Source organism: Carassius gibelio, chromosome B6 (genome assembly GCF_023724105.1).
Source record: "Carassius gibelio isolate Cgi1373 ecotype wild population from Czech Republic chromosome B6, carGib1.2-hapl.c, whole genome shotgun sequence".
Classification (NCBI taxonomy): domain Eukaryota; kingdom Metazoa; phylum Chordata; class Actinopteri; order Cypriniformes; family Cyprinidae; genus Carassius; species Carassius gibelio.
The window spans coordinates 20,326,715-20,349,795 of NC_068401.1; the positions used below are offsets into that span (position 1 = coordinate 20,326,715).

Here is a 23,081-nt window from a genome sequence, read left to right on the forward strand (position 1 = left end):
AAGAAATGAATGGTAAAATTAAATAATATATTCTGAAGACATTTTACCTGTCCTCCAGTTAAACTATAACATGGTAATCTACACACATTATTAGTGGATTTATTTATTGGCTCTTATTACTTTTAGAATGTTTTGGACTGAACTGATTTAACAGACAATAATTTGTATACACAGTAGCTCATTATAGATATTTATTTTCAACATTTACTATATAAAAACTGTACACTGTAAATGTAATATTAATATAAAAATATTTTAAATGACAATTTGTCACTTTTTAGGTTCACTTTGCAAAGTGTATCCCAGCCACGGTCCTAGAGTACCCCTGACAGTACACATTTTAGGTCAATTCCAATCGGAAGTGAGCATTAATATGTGAAGTGACAATAATGCATGAGTATGCCCTACTCACTCCAAAAGTCAGAGCACATGAAATGAGAACTCTTGAGAGAAGGTGGGAATTGTGTCTCATAATGTGACATGCTGACCACATCATTGAGTTATCTCACCGGTTTGAATGTCATGAGTATAATGCAGTCTCAGTTACTACATTAGCTTTTCCTAGGCCAGTTAATGTCTGTTAATGTTGTTGCAAATAAATATTTTGCAATAAAGTTTTTTTTAAACACTTTATTTTAAGGACCTGCTGTGAAGAGAGAACTGAAGATGAACACCGAGCCGAGCCAGATAAGGACTCGTTCACGAGTCAAGAACCAGCTGCTGGCTAAGGACTTAGCTGCTCGGATTGAGTTGAGCAGGTCATTCCACCAGGAGGGAACATTTCATTTCAAAGTCCGTAAAGTGACTGTGCTTCTTTGGGATGGCACAATCAAGCGACGTTCACTTTCAGAACGCAAGCTTCTAAAGGGCAGAGATAAGTCTGAAGTAATGAATTTAGGTAAAGGGGTGCAGAGCCAGTGGTGGTTTTGTAGGCAAACATCAATGCCTTGAATTTTATGTGAGCAGGTATTGGTAGCCAGTGCAAATTGAAAAACGGAGGTGTGACGTGCATTCTTTTTGGCTCATTAAGAATGTATCATGCTGCCGCGCTCTGGATTAATTGTTAAATTAATCTTTTAAAAACAACGTGCACATAAATAATAAAATTACTTTTTTGAAGTGACCATTACTTATATGGCCTTGTGGGAGGGGCCTTATAAAAGTGTAAATTTGTTCACTTTTATTTGTAAGTTCAATTTATTCCCTTCCCACAGTGCTCTTTAAGGGTGCAAAATGGCATTTATAATTGCATTTTGATGTGCCCATTTTAAATCAGGGAGCTTCTACTAACAAGGTGATGATTTAAGGTAGGTATATTTGATTAGGGATCAATCAATCATAATTATTTCTACAGCACATTATAAAAAAATATCATGTTACCCACTGTAACCTTATTTCTCTGAGGGAAAGACAATTCAAGTTGCACCCTCTAGTAAGTGTTCTTGAAGCTCTTCTTAAACATCCCTTTGGCAGCGGGAATTGGTTTATTTATATTTAGGCTGCATGTGAAAGCTAGCTGAATAGTTGCCTTGCTGCCCTATCAGCTAATGATTATGCAGGCAGTGTTTGCAGGGGCGCTGCACAAGATCCAAGGCCCTATGCATAGGCAGTTCTAATGGTCACCCCTCCCCTTGAAAATATATATTCCAGACTTTTCAAGGGCCCTCTCTTCCTTTGGGGCCCTGGTAATTAGTACTGGTTTTACCCACTGATCTATATATATATATATATGTTCTGTATTATAGATCAGTGGTTTTACCCCCAGTCCAGCACCCCTGAGTGTTTGTGCATGAAGATAGCCAGATACTATGGCCTTAGCACCCATCACACGCTTCTCATTAAAAGTGCCCCACTTATAGCTGAATTAAACTCGCTTCAAACTGAAGAACTTCACATAGTTTTTGATCTTAACTGAACCAACACTGAACTGAACAAGCTTGTTAAGTTGGGGTCTGAAAGACACTTCAGGTTCAGTAATTTATCAATATGACCGCAGAGACTGACACCATCGGATGAGGACAAAACTGAACTAAAACTGTAATAAACTGGATGATGGTACTATTGTCTACTGTAGAATTTCTTTATAGCTGAATTGCATTGCAACATTACTGCTTTTGAAGAACTGCTTATAGCTAAACTGAATTTGTTTCAAATGAATAAACTTCACACTGTTATTGATCTGAACTGAACCGAACCAACACTGACTTGCATGAGTTGAATGAGTGCATTGTCTCTTTTACAGCTGCTTTCCAGCATAATTGGAATTGTCTCTATAGTTGAGTTTCCAAAATTGATTCTGATAGTTTCCTGTTTTTTTTTTCTTCTTTTTTTCTGTGAAGCTGCTTAGGCCAAACTTTATTGTAAATAAATAAATGTTCCCTCAATATAACATAATAACATATGATGAAGCTTTGAAGTGGTGCTTGAGCAATCAAGAATATACCAATATAGACTACAATTTTTTTCCTTCTATTCCCCCTTTCCTTACATCCTTCCCTCAACTCCTAAATGTGATGATACATGGGGGCAACCTTTTGTGTACAGCTTTAGGCAATGTTACTGTCAATGGGCAAACAGGAGAGACACAGGACCCACAACCGATCTATAGTATCCAGATAAAAATGTGTTACCCTTTCTTAATGGAAAAGTGCCCAAGAAACATTGCTGTAAAAATTTTTTTCAGAACCATAGTTTTTGTATGAAATTGCAGTTTATACTAATTCATAGGACTATATTCAATTATAAGTGTTTACGCTATTGATTTTAAATTTACTTTTTGAGTTTACTATATTAGATTTAATAAAGGGAAAAACTTAACTTATGTAAATAAATAAACAGGTACATGATTATACTACTGGAAAATGGAATCATAGGTTTGGAAGGACATGAGAGTAAGTGAATAATAAAAGAATTTAGTTTTTTGTGTGTGTGTGTGTGTGTGTGTGTGTGTGTGTGCCTTTTAGCCCAGAGCCCATGCCACAAACGGATTTTGACAACTTTTTCTGTTTTAATATTTTGAATGAGTAAAATAGAATTTATTTACAGTTTATATATTTTTAAATAGTTCTTGCTCTCTGTCACCGTTTCACGTGATTGGATGTTTGCCGGAATCGTCACACTTTTGTGCACACGTCCCCAACCATGGATTATAAAGCGAAGAAGAACATCACAGGATCGAAACCTGATCGAAACCAACATGAGTTAACAGAGAACATATGGAGCCTTACAAAACTGCTGCACCAAATCGAAATCTATTTTAATTTCTCAACTCAAAAGCAACTCTAAACACTCTAAGCATTTGTGGGTTTTTGTTTTTGTGAGACTACTTTACTGGATTGATTGTTTTGTATGTTTCGCTTGTGTTACCATAGCAACTAAATTACTCGGCTTCTTTTGCGTTCACTGCTTACTTCTCGTTTAAGTGAGGTAACGTTAACGTGAATAATCCGCTTGTACTATATTGATGCCCAAAATACCAACGTCAGATTTCTTTGTCTATAATACATAAAATTTAATTTTGTTTTGCAGGAATGATGGCCAGCGGATCCAAATATAGGGAGGACAGAGTCAATCACTACAGAACAGAGACACGACAATTAATACAAAGTGTGTGTGTGTGTGTGTGTGTGTGTGTGTGTGGTAATGCATGTCAGCACTAATGCATGTCTTCTTTTAGCTTATCTTTTCTGTGGCTCCACCTGTGGGTTTGTTTTGTTTCATTGCAGTGATGATGCAGGAGTCTCGTCTAACAGACTTTCAGCAGAGGCAGATCAATAATCAGCTGAAAAGTGAGTTTAGGTGACAGATTTTATAATATACAAATGTCATGACAGCTGACTTCATATTTAATGCCTAGTACAATATTTTCCTTATCGAGCAGATGGCGGCGCTCTTCCACTAACATTTAATCTCAAGCCGCTCGAGCCCAGTGTTCAGTCAGAGCCAAGAGTCAATAAAGTGGCCGCGCTGATTGGTCACCAGAAGAGACGCAGTGCAGAGAAATGCAGTGCTGGAGATAATTATAAACGAGAACAGTTCAAGCCTAGAGCTATACGTAAGTGCAATAAAAAAACAAAAAAAAAAAAACAACAACAATTATTTCCATAAAAAAAAAAAAAAAATGTGAATATAGATAAATGGAAAATGTTATTACCTTATCAAAGGTAAACATTTATAAATTATAGTAACTGGGGGGAAAAAAACTTTGAAAGATCTCCATTGATCAAAACCTGCATTTCTTTTAAGACAATACAATAATTTACAACACATTTAGTGTCAAAGTGGGGTGTTTTTTCTCTCTCTCTCTCTTAAGTTAGATGGGGGCCTGTTCTTAAAAATGTAGTTGATTTTGTTTTTGTTTGCAACAGGCTTAAATAATTATGAATATATTTACTTAAATCAGCATGTAACACATTTCATTAGTTTAAAAACAACAACGTCTTTTATTCTTAGGTGTGTGAGAGGTTGTCCATTTTTGTACTATTGCTTTTGCTGTCTGTGGTTAGCTTTGCCACAGCATCTAGATATGAGATCATTAACATACAAACATAGCAATGTAACAAAATACTTCCCAAAGATAAATTTAGTAATAATGACATAACTATTTAAGTACATTTGTATAAATATGTCCTACTTTACCCATATTCACCAACAACATAAGAACTAAATAGAAAACAACAGTCCCTTTGTATTACAGTATATTAAAATGTATCCATGGTCATCATCAGTGTGAGCTATCAAGTGTGCCTTGTCCATTTCACTTGTGTTTTATGCAAGTGTTTTTAAATGTAACAGGACATACTTTTCTATTCATCTCTGATGATTTGTCTATATTTTTAGGAGATCAAGAGAAAGAGAAGAGACAGCTACAAAATCTTTTTTCTACTGGTCAAAAGGATGTTGGGCCAACTCACTCCCAAAGAGATTCCACAGAGAGAAAAGAGAAACAGATAGATGATCGATTCCAAGAGGGTGAGACAGTATATAGTAGATGTAGTTCTTTCGAATGCATCTCATCTAAGGGACCTAAATGTATATATTTTACTTATAGTGATTGAATATTTAAATAATTTTGTAAGTAATGTTCTTATGTTCTCCTTTCCTTTTTGTGGTGGCCACAAATTGATGTGCTTTCAGTTTATTATAATTTAGAGGGGTTTGGAGAGAGTTGTGTTTATGAAGACATTTTAAAGGGAGCTCAGTATAAGCATATCATGGTAACATGGAAACTATAATGATGTAATTTCTTACCAACAGTCCTGGATGAGATTGAGGAGAGGAAGCAGTTTTTAGAGGACATGACGGCATTGGGAAAAGGTCACCAATACCAACAACTCATCAACACAGAGATTTCCCAGGTGAAGATACAAACACATACGCTAACCAGTAGAAGTCAATACTATCATGCAACATCAACCTTCATCAGTTTTTACATGCACCTGCTTTTTCAGTTTAAAAACCTGAGAAATTTGCAAGTTATTCATTAATGTTTTATGGTACCACACTTAAATGTCCACATTTTTTATTTTATCTTTATATTTTTGTGTGGTCATAAGATGTTTCTAATCCCGGGAACACACTGCCTGATTTTCAAAGCCTTAGGATTGCTGATTTTCTCACACAACATTTGGAATAACTGTGTGATATTTTTTATTTTTTACAGAAAATCCGTGAACTTGAAAAGATTGACAAGAAACGCAGTGAAGAACTAACCACATTCAAGCTAGATGGAAAAAAGGAACAAAACAAAGCGAGGGATAGAGAAGGTGAAAATATGAGTTGTTAGACATCAATGAGTATTAAAATTACTTTCAAAAAAGGTCAAAACTTCAGAGGGTTTTCTTTTATTAAGTAGGTTTATTTTTAATGTGTCCTCCATCCTAAAAGCACAGACTGTTTTAGAGAAAACAGAAAGCCCTTGGAGTTGATCATGCACACATAAACCCTGACAGAACAAGCACAATACTGAAATCTGATAAATACAATTAAACACCCAAATACTTGGAGAAGACACAAACTAAAATATCAACAAAAACAAACAAAGACACTTAACAGCCAATGCTAAGACGTATGCATAAATTAAACAGATAAAAGGCACTCCTTCAGAAATACACTCCTGCTTGGTTTTACAGAGATTAAGGCCCAACACACAACATGTGACATTCTACAGTGAAAATAGACCGTTTTTAAATTAAAACGTAATATTGCATAATCTTCTTCCAGGGTGTCTGAAGTGTGACTGATATCTATTACTGCTTAACATGAAAAACCTTACAGTTAACATTTTGCGTTTGCATTGAGTTATAGTTTATATATATATATATATATATATATATATATATATATATATATATATATATATATATATATATTTTTTTTTTTTTTTTGTATATCTGTCATCAGTTCTTCAGACTGAACAGCTGTCTACAAGCAGTTTACAAGTCTGATGGTTTCTTACACTTAGGTTAACCTCAATTTGACACTAAGATTTTGCTAGTATGAAGTAATTCTATGAAATAATACACTGTCAGTAAAAAACATTTCTCATCATAGGGTTATAATGATATAATTTAACAATATTTTAGAAGTTTAATTTTTATATGAATAATGCTACTAAATAATAATAAATTGCCTGCCAAAATTGGAATGTTGCATAAGGTTGTTGAAACAATGCCACAACGAATGCACACAGTAATCAAAGCCAGGTGGTGTATAAAACCAATATTAATCATATTAAAATTTATTTTTATATTAAAATGTTGTCCAGGGTAGGGTTGCACCAGCTGTTCATGTGTTCTTGATTAAACTGGAACATAAAGTCCACACTCTCTTTGTACTTTGGTTCTTAAAGCAGATGCTAGTAAATTTTAAACTATCCAAAAAAGTAATACATTGTTTACCTTAAATTAATCAACATCAGAGCAGAAGTGAGTTTTTTACTTTATTACTATAGGACAGTGCAGAAGTGACAGGAAGTTAAGTGGGGGACAATGAAGGGGGCGGGATCTGAAAAGGTCCTCGAGCTGGGATTTGAACTCGGGATGCCAGTAACACAATAGCGCTAAATGTTGGCGTGCTGCCCACAAGGCTGTCTGCGTCAACTTCAGTTTATCGTCTTAAGACTGATTCCAACTTCTTTTGCCTCGTGTACCTAATGCTTAAATTATGTTTCTAAGACTAGTCTGTAAATAACATTGTACGTAACACTGTAAATGACAAAATAAGAAGCAATAAATAAATATGGAGGCAATACTGTTTTTTTGGCACAGAGCAATGCACACAGTTGCGCTGTTTAGATCTGGTTAAGTGCTGGAGGGCTGCAAGTCAGTTATTCACATAACATTATCTTTTTTTTAAATAAGAAAACAAATGTAAATGTCAACACAAACATGTCTAAAGCATTGTATTTTGTCAGATAAAACATGAGCTTATTGATGCAACATAAAAATCTGCTACGTAGTCGAATGCTTCCATCATTATTCAGTGTATATTCTATCTGTATGTTCAGTTATGTTTGAACCAAGTTTAATGGTGCAATTTTCGAATATATAATACTGCGTAAACTGTAACTCAATGTCCATTTTAAACAAGGCTGCTACTTCTGCTAATACTTCTTTTTTTATTTTTTTATTATTAAGAACAGCTGGTGTAACCAAACCCAGGCAGACAAAACACCAAATCCCTGTTACTCAAGAAAATCACAAAGCATTCATGAGATATAAATGCTTTACATTTATTCTCTTACCAATATTATATACTGTGATAAGTGTTATTAATTTCTGATTTGTGGCCTGAAAAGATTCACTAAAAGTGCTTTTTGTTCACTTTTCAGTGTGAACAGAAACAATTCCGCCATGCCATTTATAAAAAAAAAAAAAAAAAAAAAAAAAACTCAAGAGAACAGGATTAAATTAAGTTTGGCAAAAATGATTGAATAAATGTCATACCATCTAATGGGCTTCCTGTTGAGCACTTCCTATGACTAATAATGAGTTTAAAAGAAAGGTTTGTGTTAAAATTTGCTCAAAACACAGTTTTCTTTCACTTAAAAATGTAGAGATTAAAGTGAGAATATATATTAGTCCTTTCGAAATGTTTTTTTCTATCTATCTATCTATCTATCTATCTATCTATATATATATATATATATATATATATATATATATATATATATATATATATATATATATATATATATATATATACTTATATATATATATATATATATTTATTTATATTTTTTTCATATCTGACTAAGACAGTGTTACTTTTTTTACTTTTATATCAGTTCAGCTGCTACTACAGGTACCTCAAAGGCAAATTTAACTCAAATGGCTCTGTTGAATAGCAATATATTCAAAAGCGTCAATTAGACTGAAAACATTTAGTAAATCTTTTTAGTATCTTTTTTGTTTCTTTTTCCTTCAGTAAGTTTACGCTTCAGCTGTTCTCTTTTCTGGGACTGTTGTCCTTTACTCCTTCATTCTTGGTGCTCAGTCTCTTCAAAACCTTCATGGGCTTAAACTTCCCTGCTTTCTTCTTCTGCTCACCATGGCCATGAAACTCTGAAAAGAAATTCAAGAATCAAAACATGAATGAGGTGTAAAGTGTGAGAGTCAGTAAAAAGAGAAATAACACTGACCTTTTTTCTTTAGCATAGCAGCTACTAGTTTGTCTTCCTCCTCCTCCCTAAAGAAGAAATTGATGAATTTAAAAAAAAGAAAGAATCTATACTTGATACTAATGACACGATTACTTCCCATTTCGTATTAAATTTACAGAAACCCATTTTAGCAGACACACTCAAGCTCTGAATCAGAGTGCATTTACAATGAGTGATTACCTCTGTCTGTCCAGATCCATGCTGTTAACAATCTGGTTCCTCTGCTCAATTATCGTGACAAGTTCTGCCATCAATTGCTTTTCCCTGTCTTTGTCTTCAGCTGTCCATTCTTTCTCTATCAGAGATGTAAGCAATTGGGAGAGGTATAAAAGGAGAGATGGCATAAAATTGGCTGTCATTTAAAAGAAAGGAAGAGGATTTAGTCAAAAGAAAAGGCTTTTGTGTTGTTTCATACCTGGCTTGTTAAGTAAACATCTAAGCTCATATTCCACATCAGCCTGCCTCTCCTCCAGGTTCTGCTGCTTGGCTCTAAAATCCAGATGATAATCAGACAGATTTATTCCTGTTTCATATTTAACTTTAATGCAACTGACCCCCATTGTTCTGTGCAGAGATCCTGAAAATATCAGGTTGACATACTGTATATTATTATATTGACTGCTCGATGAACAGAAACTGGCAAGAGGCTGACTGTTAAATTATGGGCAGCAAATCTGGCACCAGTGTGGCTGCACAAAAATTATACATGTACATAACTATTTGAAACATGACTGTTGTGGAATCTTATGTACACAAAAATGAGGATTGAATTAACTTATAATGGTTTTCCTGAATCTGCAACCAGCAGAGTGTTGGTTGTTTCAGTTGAATTGAATACATTCAGAGTTCAAAGTTTTTTTTTCTAGTCTCATGCCATTTTTATTTTCTAGAGTGGTCAGAGCTGCCGACTTCTGTGTGAATGCCGAAACTTAAAGTGCATACTGCTGCTTTGGTACTGGATGCTTCTTAATGCTACTTGGATCTATTAATAATGGTGCCAAAAATTTAAACGTTCACTTGACGCTCATGCATTCTGTCTAAGGTGACAACTTATGAACTATATTTCAAAACAAGCCTAAACGGAAACTTCATTAAACAGATATCAGATATACTGATAGATACACTCTATACAGATATATATAGATATATATATAGATACACTCAATAGATTACAAAATAAATAAATAGCAGAAGAGCCTAACCTGTAAGCTATTAAAAACCATGCAAACTCAATAATATCTCATCTAGGGTGTGCAAATAAGGTAAAGAGAGTCTCAAGCTTCTCTCTAGGACCAGCTGTGAGCATTTGTAGTATCATTAAATTGACGTTCCAACATTCTTTAATGATATGTATTATTCAACTATAAATGAAAGGTTTTTTTTTTTGGGGGGGGGGGGGGGCAATGTAGTTGTTACAGACGTTACAGCATTTCAAATGTAATAGCGCACTTACGTGTAGACCAGTTCAGCCTCTCTCCGTACCAGTAAGTGCTTTTCATGAATCAGAGTGAACCAGTCAACAAGTAGATGTTCTTCCTCATCATCTAAAATGACAAAACACTGAGTCACTCAATCCAGTATTTCAAACGCAGCCATGCCCAAGATCGCACACATTGTTTTATTCTAACCAGAAATGGGACAGTCTGTTATAACATCGTCTATTTTATGAAGCTTAGCCCAAATTTAGAGGTTTTAGTTTGTGGCTCAGTCTCATATTAATCAACCTCTACAAACTACACAATCTTCTTCTCTCTTCAGGGGAGTCAAAAGTAAGAAAACTTTAGTTTACCTGGCTGAGTGAAATTACTGTTCACAAGATGACAAATGGTAATAATACACCAAGAAACAATTTCACTGAAAACAAAGGAAAAACGTTTTTTTTCCCACCATTTAATATATAAATGGCCAAAATAATAATCATTTGAATCATTATTAAAAAAAAAAATAATATTTTATTATTATTTACATGATTAAAAACAAATCAATAAAGAAAAATTAAGATTAATTTAATAATTGAATGTTATAGAACAAAAGTAAAATTTAAATATTTATGTACAAGTGAGCTATAACCCTGGTTATAAAAAAATAAAACAAAACTAACACTAGCTTCTCTAATCTTTTTGTATTCTATTTATTTTATTTTTCATTTATTATACAATTAACAAAAGCAAAAAAATGCCTCTAACAGAAGCTTTATTCTTTTCCTAATCTGATCATTTTATTTTATTTATTTGTATTATTATTTTTTGATTATATATTTAAAAAAACCTTGCTATGTGTACTGCATTAAGCTAAACTGATACTTGTTACAGAATTGCATATCATTGGTCTTTTGTTGATATTGATTGCTTCCATTGTCGTCATTTGTAAGTCGCTTTGGATAAAAGTAAATGTAAGTGAGCCAAACTCGCTGTGTTTGCAGACAATACATTTGTGTGAAACAGCATTTACTGTAAATTGAGCCACTCGAGGAAACTGGATCATGAGCTACTTGTGGAAACATCTGATCCCTGACTAATTAATATCTTATCAGCAGAGACAATCTTGGCAGTTCTTCTGTAGCATGTAGTTCTCTTACCATTTGAACATTCTCGTAAGCTCTTTTCCAGATCCACCCCTCTATGCTCTAATTCATCCAACCGTTTCTCCAGATCACTCATTTCTACATGGATGTCTTCAACTGGGATATACTGGTCTGACTGTACCTACCAAATACAATGTCAGGACATGGAATTATAAGCATGCTCTCACTAATATATTGGTGGTAAAAGACAAATGTCTGATGATGAAGCTGAATGGCTACAACCAAACAAATTTATGACCTTGTATATAGATTAAATAACATTTTCAAATCCTATTACTACTTTTCATGTGAGACATTACATTAAGACAACAAATGTGCCATAGTTACAGTTCCTTTCTAAAAGCAATCAAAACAACAATATTCATGATTTAAAAAAAGAAAAAAGAAAAATCAAAGCAGCAAGAGGATGTTTCTGTGCCTCACTTTTCGCTTAATGAGAGGAAATCCATATCCAGGAGCAGGAGGTCGTGCAGGACGGGACCCTTTTGGGGGTCTGGATACAGAAGAGCCGGCAGAGGTGGTTGTCTTCCGATTAAATGGATTCTCTTTACAAGTGCGCTGAAGATGACAGTGATGAAAGAGCATTAATCAAAGATACTGAATAAAGATTAATAAAAGAAAGCTCCCGGACTCGGGATGATTTCCTGGAACAAAGATGTGGAAACTTTAAATGAAATCTCTCACAAACACTCTTGATGTTACTGCTACCCTTACTTAATGAACTGCAGTTTCAGAGGTTTTTGCAGAAATAAAGGTCCAATCTTTGTAAAAAAAAAAAAAAAAAACCAAACAAACAAAAAAAAAATTATATATATATATATATATATATATATATATATATATATATATATATATATATATATATATATATATATATATATATATATTTTTTTTTTTTTTTTCTTTTTTTTATTATTATTATTTATAAGAATGTTTTATAGTAGAGTAACCTCTTTTATGTGTACATACACATTTTGATTCTCCATGTCATGGCCTCTTTAAATATTTTGCTACTAAAAGCACTTTAAGAAGGTAATTATACAAAGTTAATTACACTTCCTTTCTTTGGCATAGTCTAATAACTGCATAAAACATGCCCAGTATCCGTTATTAGTCCTACAACACCACTTATGAATTAGCCTTTGAATTATTAATAGGAGTTTGGATAAGAGCCACATTTTTAGGAGAAATAATGTTTTGATGTGGTAACTGGTATCAGTGGAAGAATTTACCATTTTAATTATAATATAAGTTATTTTAATTAAAATAATTTTTGACTAATTTTGATCAAGTAGATATACTGTACATTGTTGGTGAACAGAACAGACAACACAAAACAACAAAAATGTCTTGACTGATTCAACCTTTTGAACAGCAGTGTGATCTTGACAGTGAGTCTAACCTTGCCTGGAGTGCTGGGTGTCTGTGAAGAGGGGAACATTGGTGGTCTCACACTGCGGTTGGTTTGGGGAGTAGCTGGTGCTGAGCTGGTATTGGTAGGTGGTGGTGGAGGAGGCAGGTTTGGAGAAGAGTGAGGTTGAAGCTTTTTTTGGGGGGACAGTGCAGGAGCGTTGATTGATGGTTCAGACACACTCTTGGTGAACAAATGGTCCTGTTCATTAGCAGCAGGTTGCTGGGGGACTGCGCTGTGGTCTGAGGAAGAGGAGGACAGGCTCTCTGTGCTCAGAGCTAAAGATGAAGCAGGAGAGGAAGTCTGAGATGAAGGAAAAGCTAAAGAACAGCAGGAAAGAGACAACCCAGAAAAAAATGTATAACAAAAATATGTGAGACATGTGAGTAGTTGCACAAATACAACGTAGTGTAACACAACACAATGGAGCCCCAAACATTCGAGAGGACTAAATTATTATTAATATATTACAATATTATAACTCTAAATTAATAAGAAATATGTTTCCACCAGTGTGGCTGCATAATTTAATATTTTTACCATTCAATAATTTAATATAGAAATACTCCAAATTCCTGTTAATTAAAACACATCTGAATGTGCACATATAGCAGAAATATAGGAAGTACTGTAGTCAATAATATTAGTGGGGGGGCACCTTTGAATATTAGGTTGGACAATTCAAATTCAGTCTTCACCAGCTCTTCAGTTGTGTAAAGCAATCAATGTATTAGACAATGTAAGCAACTAACCTGATAGAGAAGAATTTGGGGCTTTGGGTGCTGGTCGCTTCTTCCTTCGGACACTTACAGGACTTTCAGAAGGGGCAGGACTTTGTCTTTTTGTGTCCTCAGCTGTGATTTCAGCAGCCTGGGTAATCCTATACCAAGGGTGACTAGCCACCACAGGATCAGGGGGATCTTCAGGAGCCGTTTCTGGCTCCTCTTCCTCATCATCAAAGGGATTTGGAGGAGAGGATGGTCTTGATTCCTCCTCCTTGCGAGAAGGAGATGAACCAGTGCAGGGAGGTATGGTTATACCTGTGGGTGGGCGAGGTGCTGGTTTCTTCTTGGTTTCTGATTGGACAAGAGCCAGCCAGGGTGGGTCTTTTGGTTTAGGAGTGCCATTGGCCTTGTTAGAGCTGGGAAAGGAATACATTACAACCACTGAGAGGAATTCACAAAGAGATCAAAGACTGATCAAAAGTTAAGATATAGCTTGAGGGTTTTTAGGAAGAAAATCAGTTATACTTTATTTTAAGGTGTCTTTGTTACATTTATAATTATACATTTAAGCACCGAGTAATATCAATTATCTACATGTACTTATTTTATGGTTAGGGTTCAGATTAGTAGAGAACACGGCAGCAATTATCTTACCGAGCAGGTGAGTGCAATCTTTCTCTTGGAACAGGAACTTGAGAAATTTGAGCTTCAGAATTTCCTACAGCCACAATTATCAGATGATTAAAAAATTTAGCAAAAAAATGTATGTTTAGTATGTAATAGTATGGCCTGTGTAGTGTTATGAATGCAGACGAGATCAGCATCAGTGCTCACCATTGACAATAGGGCTTTCAGAGGGTCTGGGTGGGCGTGGTCTGGGGACAGGGCGAGGAGCAGGGGTGGGCTCAATTACTCGTCTAGGTGCTGGAACTGGTCGACCCTCTGGTGCTGTACTCTTCACTGGCATTGTTGGCTCATCACCATTGGCCCCACCAGTGGCTGGCTTGTGGTCTTCTTGTTGTGTGTCCTGATCCTCCTCTTCAGATTCATCAAAGGGATTTGCTGGACTAGAAGGACAAGGCGCTCTGTGCTCTGTCTCGACTTCTGATCTGCTATCTGGCTGCTTATTTGTTACTTTTTCTTTTTCAGGTATTTCCTCTTCATCTCTCTCCTCGGTGATCTCAGCATTGTTGTGTGATGCTTTAGATTCTAAACTCCTATTGTTTGGGTCTTCTGGGCTTGTTGAGGTTAGTTTGGCTAGTTTATTGCTCATATCTGAATGACAATTCTGATTGGCATCTGAGGCAGATCTGGTGAAGTGGTGTGTGCAAACTAATGATCCAGGATCCTCTGTGAACTTGTAAGATCCAGGCAATAAAGTTCTACTGCATTCCCTACATCTGAGATAAAATCAGAAATTCTCACAAAAACATTGAAAACAGCAGAGGGAATAATAAGTAATGTTATTTTTACGCTTTTAATAATAGAACAATACAGATACAGATGTTACACTAGGCAGTTGACCAGTCACCTGAAGCAGTTCCGATGATAAAGTTTGCCATCAACAAGGATCCTCTGAACCAAGTGAACATGCGTTCCACAGATTGAACAGGTGCTGCTCAGAATACTGCGTTTTGGTTGGTTATCTACACCAGACTACGTAGCACCAAAAACCAGGTTGAGAATGGAAGGTAATAAAAAAAACATGGAAAGGTAGAGGAAAAAATGGTAAGAACTACTGATTTTTATTTGGGACCATATTTCATATTTTTTGTACTTTGCTAATACTTTGGACTGTGTAAATATGTATACAAGACCAACTACATACTTAACATTATGGCATAAGAATATTTGCACAAATTTCTTCAACAAGCAATTAAAAAAAATTACTTTGAAAATACAGTATGATAATACAGATGCTTATGTCAAAAGTAATGCAATGGGAAACTAATTTTACTGATGTCATTTACTGAACCACCAATTTGAGTAACTAGAAACATAGTCCGAGAGAGGAATGCAAAGCAAACAATAAAGAAAAGGAGGGGAATTATTTGAATGGGAGGTATAAGGAGGACAGGGGAACATTTCTGGAGAAGTGACATTCTCTGAACTCAGAGAGCTCACAATATCTACCAAAAACCAAATATGTGATTTGGCTCTGACGGCTGATTTCATAAATTAATTAGAAAATATGGCAACAGCAGAGTATTTTGCTCTGTTTACATGGAACTAGGCCAAAATGAGATCTCACTGCTCTCCATCTTGTGTTGTAGTAATAAATTCCACTCCACTCATGGGTGCAACAGCAAATCCATAAATGTGGTTTAATCTTTACATTTTTCTGTGCACATATAGACTGTTGTTAGGTCTACAACCTGCCAGATAACCAGAACAAGAAAACGTCTGTTTTAAAAAAAAACAATGCTAATTTCTTTACCTCAGTCTGAGTGTCACAGCCCTCTGGAGAAGCAAATGGCCTTTTTATGGCTGGTTTGATGTGACCTGGACCACCAGGGCTCTTTATGTTTGTGGAGACAGCTAAATAGAGGATAAAAAAAAAAAATTTGTAGCACGTGTCCAGGATTTTCTACATTAAACGAATGTAATTCAAAGAATATACAATACAATTCAAGTTTTATTGACATCATAGAGGACATACTGTCAGTTACACCAGAACAATAGCTAAGCTAAAAGCAATTCAAACTTGATAAAAAAAAAAAAAAAATTAATAGGTTCATAACCCTAAATATAAAAAAAAAAACAAATCTGGACAAGTAATTTGCTAGAACAGCAAAACTGGTTTATTTACTTGCACCACCCAATGGTTAATACAGTGTAAATCAATCCAAACCACGCCATGCTAAACAATGAAAGTCCATGAATCCTAAAATTGCAACCCAGTGTGAGGCATAGTGCAAACCAAATCAATCAGGTTTGAAAATTTTATGTCAAAAAGAACCTAGTTGTTTATGTATTTACTGGATCTCTTCTTTTCTCATTTTTCCAATGTACGTTATGCACTGCAATGTGAGAATGCTTAAATTAATCAAGTGTTAAAATACCTCAGCCAATCACTTGTACTTTCAGTCACACTTGCAATGTTCTGTGACATCACATGCATTTCCTGCATACAGAAATATACTGCAGAGAAATATACTGCAGAGAAAAACACTGCAGCACTGAAGTCATTTCCCATCTGCGACTAAGAGTTGTACAAAATGGACATGAATATAATCTCAATGGATTGGCTCATGAGTAATTTGTATGTGACTGATACTTCTCACAGAATGTGCTGGAAGTTTTTGATTTACTAAGCATTGAGGAAGATTATAAAAAGGACCTTAATGCATTGCTGTTGTCTCTCTGTGTTTGTAAATAAAATGTTAGTTTAAGTCAGCATATTATTTGCAGTGCTCAATACTCACTGTGAGATTTGTTGGTGAAGTAGTTGTAATACTGAGATACATATGTGATGATGCTCAATCGGTCAGGCACACTCATGGACACCATGTCTTCTGGATCCAGCAGGGCTGGAATACCCAACTCACTTTCAGCAACCTCAAACGCCTTTAAAAATGAAATAAAAATAAAAATATATTGTATTTCATCATGATGCTGCCCATATGTTTTTAAAATAGCAGATGACAGTGATCAATATCTATTTTATCAATTATAACAACCACCATGATTATTAATAATACACTAGCTACAAGACCTACTTTGAGAGCCACAGCCCTGCAGAGTTTTGCTTCAACCCTAATCAAACACACCTGAACAAGCTAATCAAGGGCTTAACGGTTTTAGGCAAGGTAAGTTTATTTATATAGCACATTTAATATACAATGGTAATTCAAAGTGATTTACATAAAAGTAAAATAATCATATAAAAAAATAATCAAAACAATAAAACAAAGAATTTAAAAACTTTAAAATTTATTTAAAATTTATTTAAAACAGTTAAAAATAGAAAATTATTATACATAAAAATACATAGAACTACATGCATAACCTACAGAACCTACAGAAGCTAACCTACAGAAGCTACAGGCAGGTGAGTTTTAATTTTTGAGCTATAGTCAATGTCAACTTACATTTAAGATGGTTTTATGAACGTCTAGACATCTGTACAAAACCAGTTCTCATATATATATATATATATATATATATAGTGATCGATTACTTCAACCACTAGTCGATACTGTCAGAAACAATCGACTACTCGAGCATGCATTAACCATAATGCATAAACAGTTTGCAATTTTACAATTTTGTGTGTACAGTAGCTGTTACATTATATGACTTTATCTATATTGCATGTAAAATTAAAATATGTAATGTAGTAATTAGGGGTGTGCCGGAAGCCGAATACCTTATTCGTAATGGCACCTATAATGGCTTCAAAAACGAACAACGCACAAGGAATAATTCTGCCTGGATATTCGGCTGAGGCTGGCACAGTCTGGCATATGCTAGATAACAGTTAAACCAGCGGATCAGCATAATATTACACACAAACCTCTAAACTCTCTAAAACTTTTTCTAATGAAAATATGCGCATTTAAATAATTCAGTCATGTTCAAATGATCACTAAATGTTTGTCATGACATCTCTGATTGCACGAGAAATTAATAATTATTTTAGTTTAACACTGCATACTTGTTCAGTGATAACTATGAAAAAAAAGATAGTCATTACATCATATCAAGTAACTGTACAATGTTCTACCTGGTTTTATCTTAATGCAGATACGAATAATTTTGTGATTGCTACAGATACAAATACAGAATACAAATACTGGCTGTTACATAAAAATTTTAATATGTAATGTCATAATTATTAATTTACATATATAGTTGTTGCAATAGGCTTTGAATTAATAAGCATTTATTGATAAGAACTATTCATTTTCTTTTCATTTACAGTAGCATGCCATGAACCACGAGTAGTCGAGCAACTAGAGTATTTTTTAAACAAGAAATCGACTAGCAGAAATCCATAGTCGTGCAACCCATAATATATACACACACACACACACACACACACACATATATATATATATATATATATATATATATATATAAAATCTAAGTTAAGTCAGTATACACATTTCCACTGCTGTTTATGCAGTCACAAACAGACAAAAAAAATTGTGATTCATGATTTAAGCACAACCAACAAAAAGCGACTGACACAAACACATAGGAATTTTGCTGCAAACACTTCCTCTTTCAAGAGAAGTACTGAAAAAGAAGACAATTTAAGAACTAACAGCAGTTAACTGTTGATTCTAATAGTACATATTAACAATCTAAATTATAATCATTCCCTCCATATATTTAATTGTTTTTGGTCAATGGTTTGTGTCATACTCACCAGACGGTTGTTCTCAAAGACATTTTCTTTTGAGAGGGAGTCAAAATCTCTAGAGGACAAAGAAACTGTTTAGCATTTTCAAAAGTGCTGAGTCATGCATCAAATCATTTTATTATACATATACATATATATATATATATATATATATATATATATATATATATAAATATATTCCAATTCACTCCATTAGGGATACTCCACCACAAAATTAAAATTTTGTCATCAATCCCTTACCCCCATGTCATTCCGAAGCTTAATTTGTCTTCAAAACACAATTTAAGATATTTTGCATAAAAACCGTGAGGGTTGTGACTGTCCCAAAAACTAACAAGTAAATTACACTGTCAAGGTCCAGAAACAATGAGAAGCATCGTCAGAATACTCCATCTGCCATCAGTGGTTCCAACCGTAATGTTATGAAGCGACAATACTTTTTTTATATGAATAAAACAAAAATAATGAAAAATGCAATGTTTTTTTTAATCTTTTCTTTCAAGTGTAAATACAAGTAGAAAATGTGTACTTGTTGCGCGGCTGACACAGAAGAGCATAAACTGCTTGCGTTCAGCTATTATTCTGCACATTGGCGCTATGGTGATGTTGAGAGACAAAGAGGAGACAATTTATATTGTTATTTTTGTTTTATTCGCGTACAAAAAAAATGTCTTGCCCCTTCATAGCATTACATTTGAACCACTGGCAGAAGGAACAAATTTGACAATGCATTTGATACTTTTCTGGACCTTGACAGTGTAATTTACTTTGCAGTCTATGGGACAGTCACAAGCCTCCTGGTTTTCATCCAAAAGATCTTAAATTGTGTTCCGAAGATGAACGAAGCTTTTACGGGTTTGGAACGACATGGGGGTAAGTGATTAATGACAAAATTATCATTTTCGGGTTCAGTAACCCTTTACATAACACAAACCATTTTGTTTTGTGTGTGTGTGCCTTTTGTGAATCTCATTTTATATGCAATTTGGAAAATGTCAGTGAATCAGAGATCAGATAATTAACAAAATCACACAAAGGCAGCGCTGCCATTGATGCTTAAATCGTTTTAATAATGGTATTATTTCCATCAAAATAAGGTACTTATCAGTTTCGTGTCAGTTCGGTGTGTGTTCTTTTCTAATGTGCTGTCTATTTATAAATCACTAGTTCACTGCATAAACCCAAACGATTTATCTAAAAAAAAGCAAGCTTAAAGAATGAGGTATGGTTTTTTGGCAACCTGCTCTGATGTATCAGAAAAGTGTATGTTTGTTAATTTACAAAACACCTTTTTTATCACCTAATCCAACATTTTAAGGTTTAGCAACCAGCAGAGAAGCAAAATGGCGCTGAATGGTCTATTCACATCAAGAGTGAAACAAATTATGTGGTTGGCTTAAGGAAGCTCAAATTCACGCCTATACAATAGAGTGCAAAGTTTGGTGTGTTTTGTTTGAAGAATGCTCAAGTTGGTTTTTTGAGTGAGATAAGAAAAGAACAACTGTTACAGAAATCACCTGTTTGGCATCTATATTTAAGTAACACATACAGTGTATGTTACTGTAGGTGTAATCTGATCCCAATTCACATATATATTTTTTCTTATCTTAAAATGAACAGTTTGAATTAATGTATAAACTAGTACAACAAAACTTCAATTAAGATTCATGTCCTCAGCATACTGACTAATTTTCTTGAACTCAACAGAGTGACAGAGTGTGACTGTCTCCAGCATGACTCCACATGCCCAACACAACATAGAAAAGGTGATCTAACAATCAGATAATGACAGATAGTCTGAGGAGTCTAGAACAAGTCATTAAATCTTAAATTATACGAAACTTTTGGTTTACGTTTTAAAATGAAGCTACATTTATTACAATTACTATATCTTTATTTTCTCATTGTGGACATATTTAAATTCACATACACACTGAAATAAAGCAGAGGTGGTCTGGGTATTGTTGAAATTCTTCATTATGTTCATAATATCTTTCCATCGCACGATCGATAAATAAATTGGACTGGCATGAAGGTTTGTAAATGATGACTGAGCGTCCATTTGGGTTTAACTATTCCCGATGTGAATCAAACTGCGTGTCACTTCCTGTTTACCTAAAGTCACTTCTAACAATAGAACAACACAACCTTCATTCCCATTAATTACGTAAGGAAACAGTGTTTCCATAAGTTAAAGCTGTCCTGAATTAAGATCGTTGAGATTATGACATTTTATATGGTATGTAAGGTATGTTATCTTCAGAGAAGTGGGAAATACAAAACAAATTAAAGACGAAGAGTAAAAATAAAATGCTCACATGAGATCAGGTCTGTGTCTGTGGATGATGGCACAGAATGCCAGTCCATCTCTGAAGGATGAAGACATGTTTTTAATGTCCACATTACTGTAACTTTCACATTGGTTCCTGCACCAGTCCTGCAAAGCTTTTAGAGAGCCCATGATCGAGATTCCAAAATCTCCACACACACCTAAAGCCTGCTCCTGAAATACACATGAAGACCCAAGAGTTCACGAGAGGCTCTCTTGAACATGTCTCTGTCCGGTACAGTTAGATCGATCCTGCTGTCTGAATTCTAGAAGATCTCATTCGATCAAAGTAAACAGACTGTACGTGTCTAACCGTAACGTTACTCCGAAGAAAAAGAAAAAATCAGCACACACCAATGGAGTCAAACTCCAAATTCAGTTAAAGGCTTGAATGCCCGTCTTTTAAAATGAGACACCAATGATACTCTGATTTGCGACATTCGGGTTTAAGAAAGATACATAGTCAAACGCAGGACAATGGCCTGACAGTTAAATATTCTTTTAGGCGTAACGTGTACTGACGAATTTGGTGTACAGAAGCGTCTAGACCCAATAATTTCCTTGTCAAAATAAAAGTCATGGCAAATGGCAAAAGCAAAAGACTAAGAGAGCCTTGCTTAAAATGTTTTTCAGTAATTTTAGTACAACCATTGCATTAAAGTATATTCATTGCCTAATACATAATTTATTTATTTGTTTATATGTATTTTATTACTTTTCATTTTAAAGAAAGGATTCAATATTTAAATAACTGATAGACTAAATCGTATAGGTCGATATTCAGTGAGCTGTATATTTTATTTAGGTCATTGGCTACTGGGTGATTTATAAACAAGTAAGAATACTTTAAAATCAATTACAAATGTAATTGGTAGCAAATGTAAACACCTTAGGACTGGAGTAAAATGCTCAGATTTTTTGGTTCTGGTCAAAATTCTCTATAAGCTGCTGATATGTCAATGCAGTAAGCACTGTTACTGACACCATACTGTTCCTTCCGGGGTTCGCTATCAATTGCTTCAAAATCAGACATAGCAACTAATTTCTGTTGTGAAATTATATAACCTCTCAACTTCTGAGATATCAGGAGGACAAAAGATGATGTATCATTAAAAATTAAATACAAGCATGCATGGTGACATAGGAAGAAAAAAATATGATATTTGGTGGTTTAAAATGAGGTAAAACATTTTAAGTTAAATTATTTTAAGTCAACTTCATTATGGTTCAAGTTCAATTGTTATTTATGACACCTTTAAAATTTATTTAGTTTAGCATTTAATGCAGTGACATCACGGTCTTTACTCAGAATACAAAGGCCACCAAAAACTAAAAAACTTCAAGTCCAAGTATAATAAATCAGCTCTAGAGAGGATGATACAGTTTTAGTGAAATAAGTGCTGCAATAGTTTCAATTAGAGTTTCAATTTGACATGGCAAGGAAGGAACCAAAACTCTTCAAGGATGATAGGAGTGATGAAAATAACCTTGAGAGGAACTAGTCTTCACCGCTGGTGTATGTTTAATATAATTGCTCCTCTCTCTCCTCTACACTGTATACCATCTGCATTTATGACCCATTCCACACTGAAAAAAATATATATATATTTGATCCTCCACAAGCATATAATAGAACAGGGGGTATTCTAAAGTAGGTGCCCTTATAGGCTGGAAATTGTATAAAATGGCACCAAACTATTGTAAATAAGGTTTAAAATATAATAACATCTCAGCTGTGGTCACAGCCTATAAAAGTCTTCACTTATAGCCTTGTTGGCTGGGTGCTGGTAGGTGGAGGAGCAATGATGTTGGCTGAGTACTATAATTTTCTTGGAAAATGGATATAGAAGGGTCGCTCATTATAGAAACAGGTCTACGATCTTCCCCTTTGAACAAAGCCCTTTTTTTATCCATTTCCTCTGTCTTTTACAAGTATCACTCCTTCCTGTGAAACATACAGAACATACACATGTGGTTCAAATAACCAACCACTAGAAGGCGA

General features: G+C 34.5%; 2 protein-coding genes across 3 annotated transcripts; one reads left to right on the forward strand and one right to left on the reverse strand.

Annotated features, from left to right (window-relative positions):
* The first annotated feature begins 3,085 nt into the window (after positions 1 to 3,085).
* cb6h22orf23 (chromosome B6 C22orf23 homolog) lies at positions 3,086 to 5,830 on the forward strand. The gene is made up of 7 exons (XM_052559628.1): positions 3,086 to 3,426; positions 3,529 to 3,606; positions 3,726 to 3,788; positions 3,881 to 4,054; positions 4,840 to 4,971; positions 5,257 to 5,357; positions 5,663 to 5,830. The coding sequence occupies exons 2-7, from the start codon at positions 3,531 to 3,533 to the stop codon at positions 5,783 to 5,785; spliced, it is 669 nt and encodes a 222-aa protein (XP_052415588.1). The 5' UTR covers positions 3,086 to 3,426; positions 3,529 to 3,530; the 3' UTR covers positions 5,786 to 5,830.
* Positions 5,831 to 5,836: 6 nt separating this feature from the next.
* Positions 5,837 to 21,631, reverse strand: micall1a (MICAL-like 1a). 2 transcript variants are annotated; one of them, XM_052559620.1, is made up of 16 exons: positions 21,069 to 21,631; positions 18,757 to 18,805; positions 16,808 to 16,949; positions 15,820 to 15,920; positions 14,914 to 15,038; positions 14,217 to 14,782; positions 14,037 to 14,100; positions 13,410 to 13,798; positions 12,649 to 12,935; positions 11,670 to 11,804; positions 11,241 to 11,367; positions 10,116 to 10,206; positions 9,078 to 9,151; positions 8,843 to 8,957; positions 8,642 to 8,688; positions 5,837 to 8,564 (listed from the first exon to the last, which is right to left on the reverse strand). In XM_052559620.1, the coding sequence occupies exons 1-16, from the start codon at positions 21,209 to 21,211 to the stop codon at positions 8,440 to 8,442; spliced, it is 2,580 nt and encodes an 859-aa protein (XP_052415580.1). In that variant the 5' UTR covers positions 21,212 to 21,631; the 3' UTR covers positions 5,837 to 8,439. The 2 variants fall into 2 exon arrangements, with proteins under 2 accessions (XP_052415580.1, XP_052415579.1); XM_052559619.1 differs by having other exon boundaries at positions 12,649 to 12,977; positions 21,069 to 21,630.
* Positions 21,632 to 23,081: the final 1,450 nt, after the last annotated feature.

Coding starts and splice junctions, on each gene's coding strand:
- cb6h22orf23 (XM_052559628.1), top strand. CDS start 3,531: ATGATGGCCAGCGGATCCAAATATAGGGAGGACAGAGTCAATCACTAC. Junction 3,789..3,880: donor GATCAATAATCAGCTGAAAA/GTGAGTTTAGGT, acceptor CTTATCGAGCAG/ATGGCGGCGCTCTTCCACTA. Junction 4,055..4,839: donor GTTCAAGCCTAGAGCTATAC/GTAAGTGCAATA, acceptor CTATATTTTTAG/GAGATCAAGAGAAAGAGAAG.
- micall1a (XM_052559619.1), bottom strand. CDS start 21,211: ATGGGCTCTCTAAAAGCTTTGCAGGACTGGTGCAGGAACCAATGTGAA. Junction 10,207..11,240: donor CTTACGAGAATGTTCAAATG/GTAAGAGAACTA, acceptor TTGTCATTTTAG/ATGATGAGGAAGAACATCTA. Junction 8,565..8,641: donor TGCTATGCTAAAGAAAAAAG/GTCAGTGTTATT, acceptor ATTTCTTTTCAG/AGTTTCATGGCCATGGTGAG.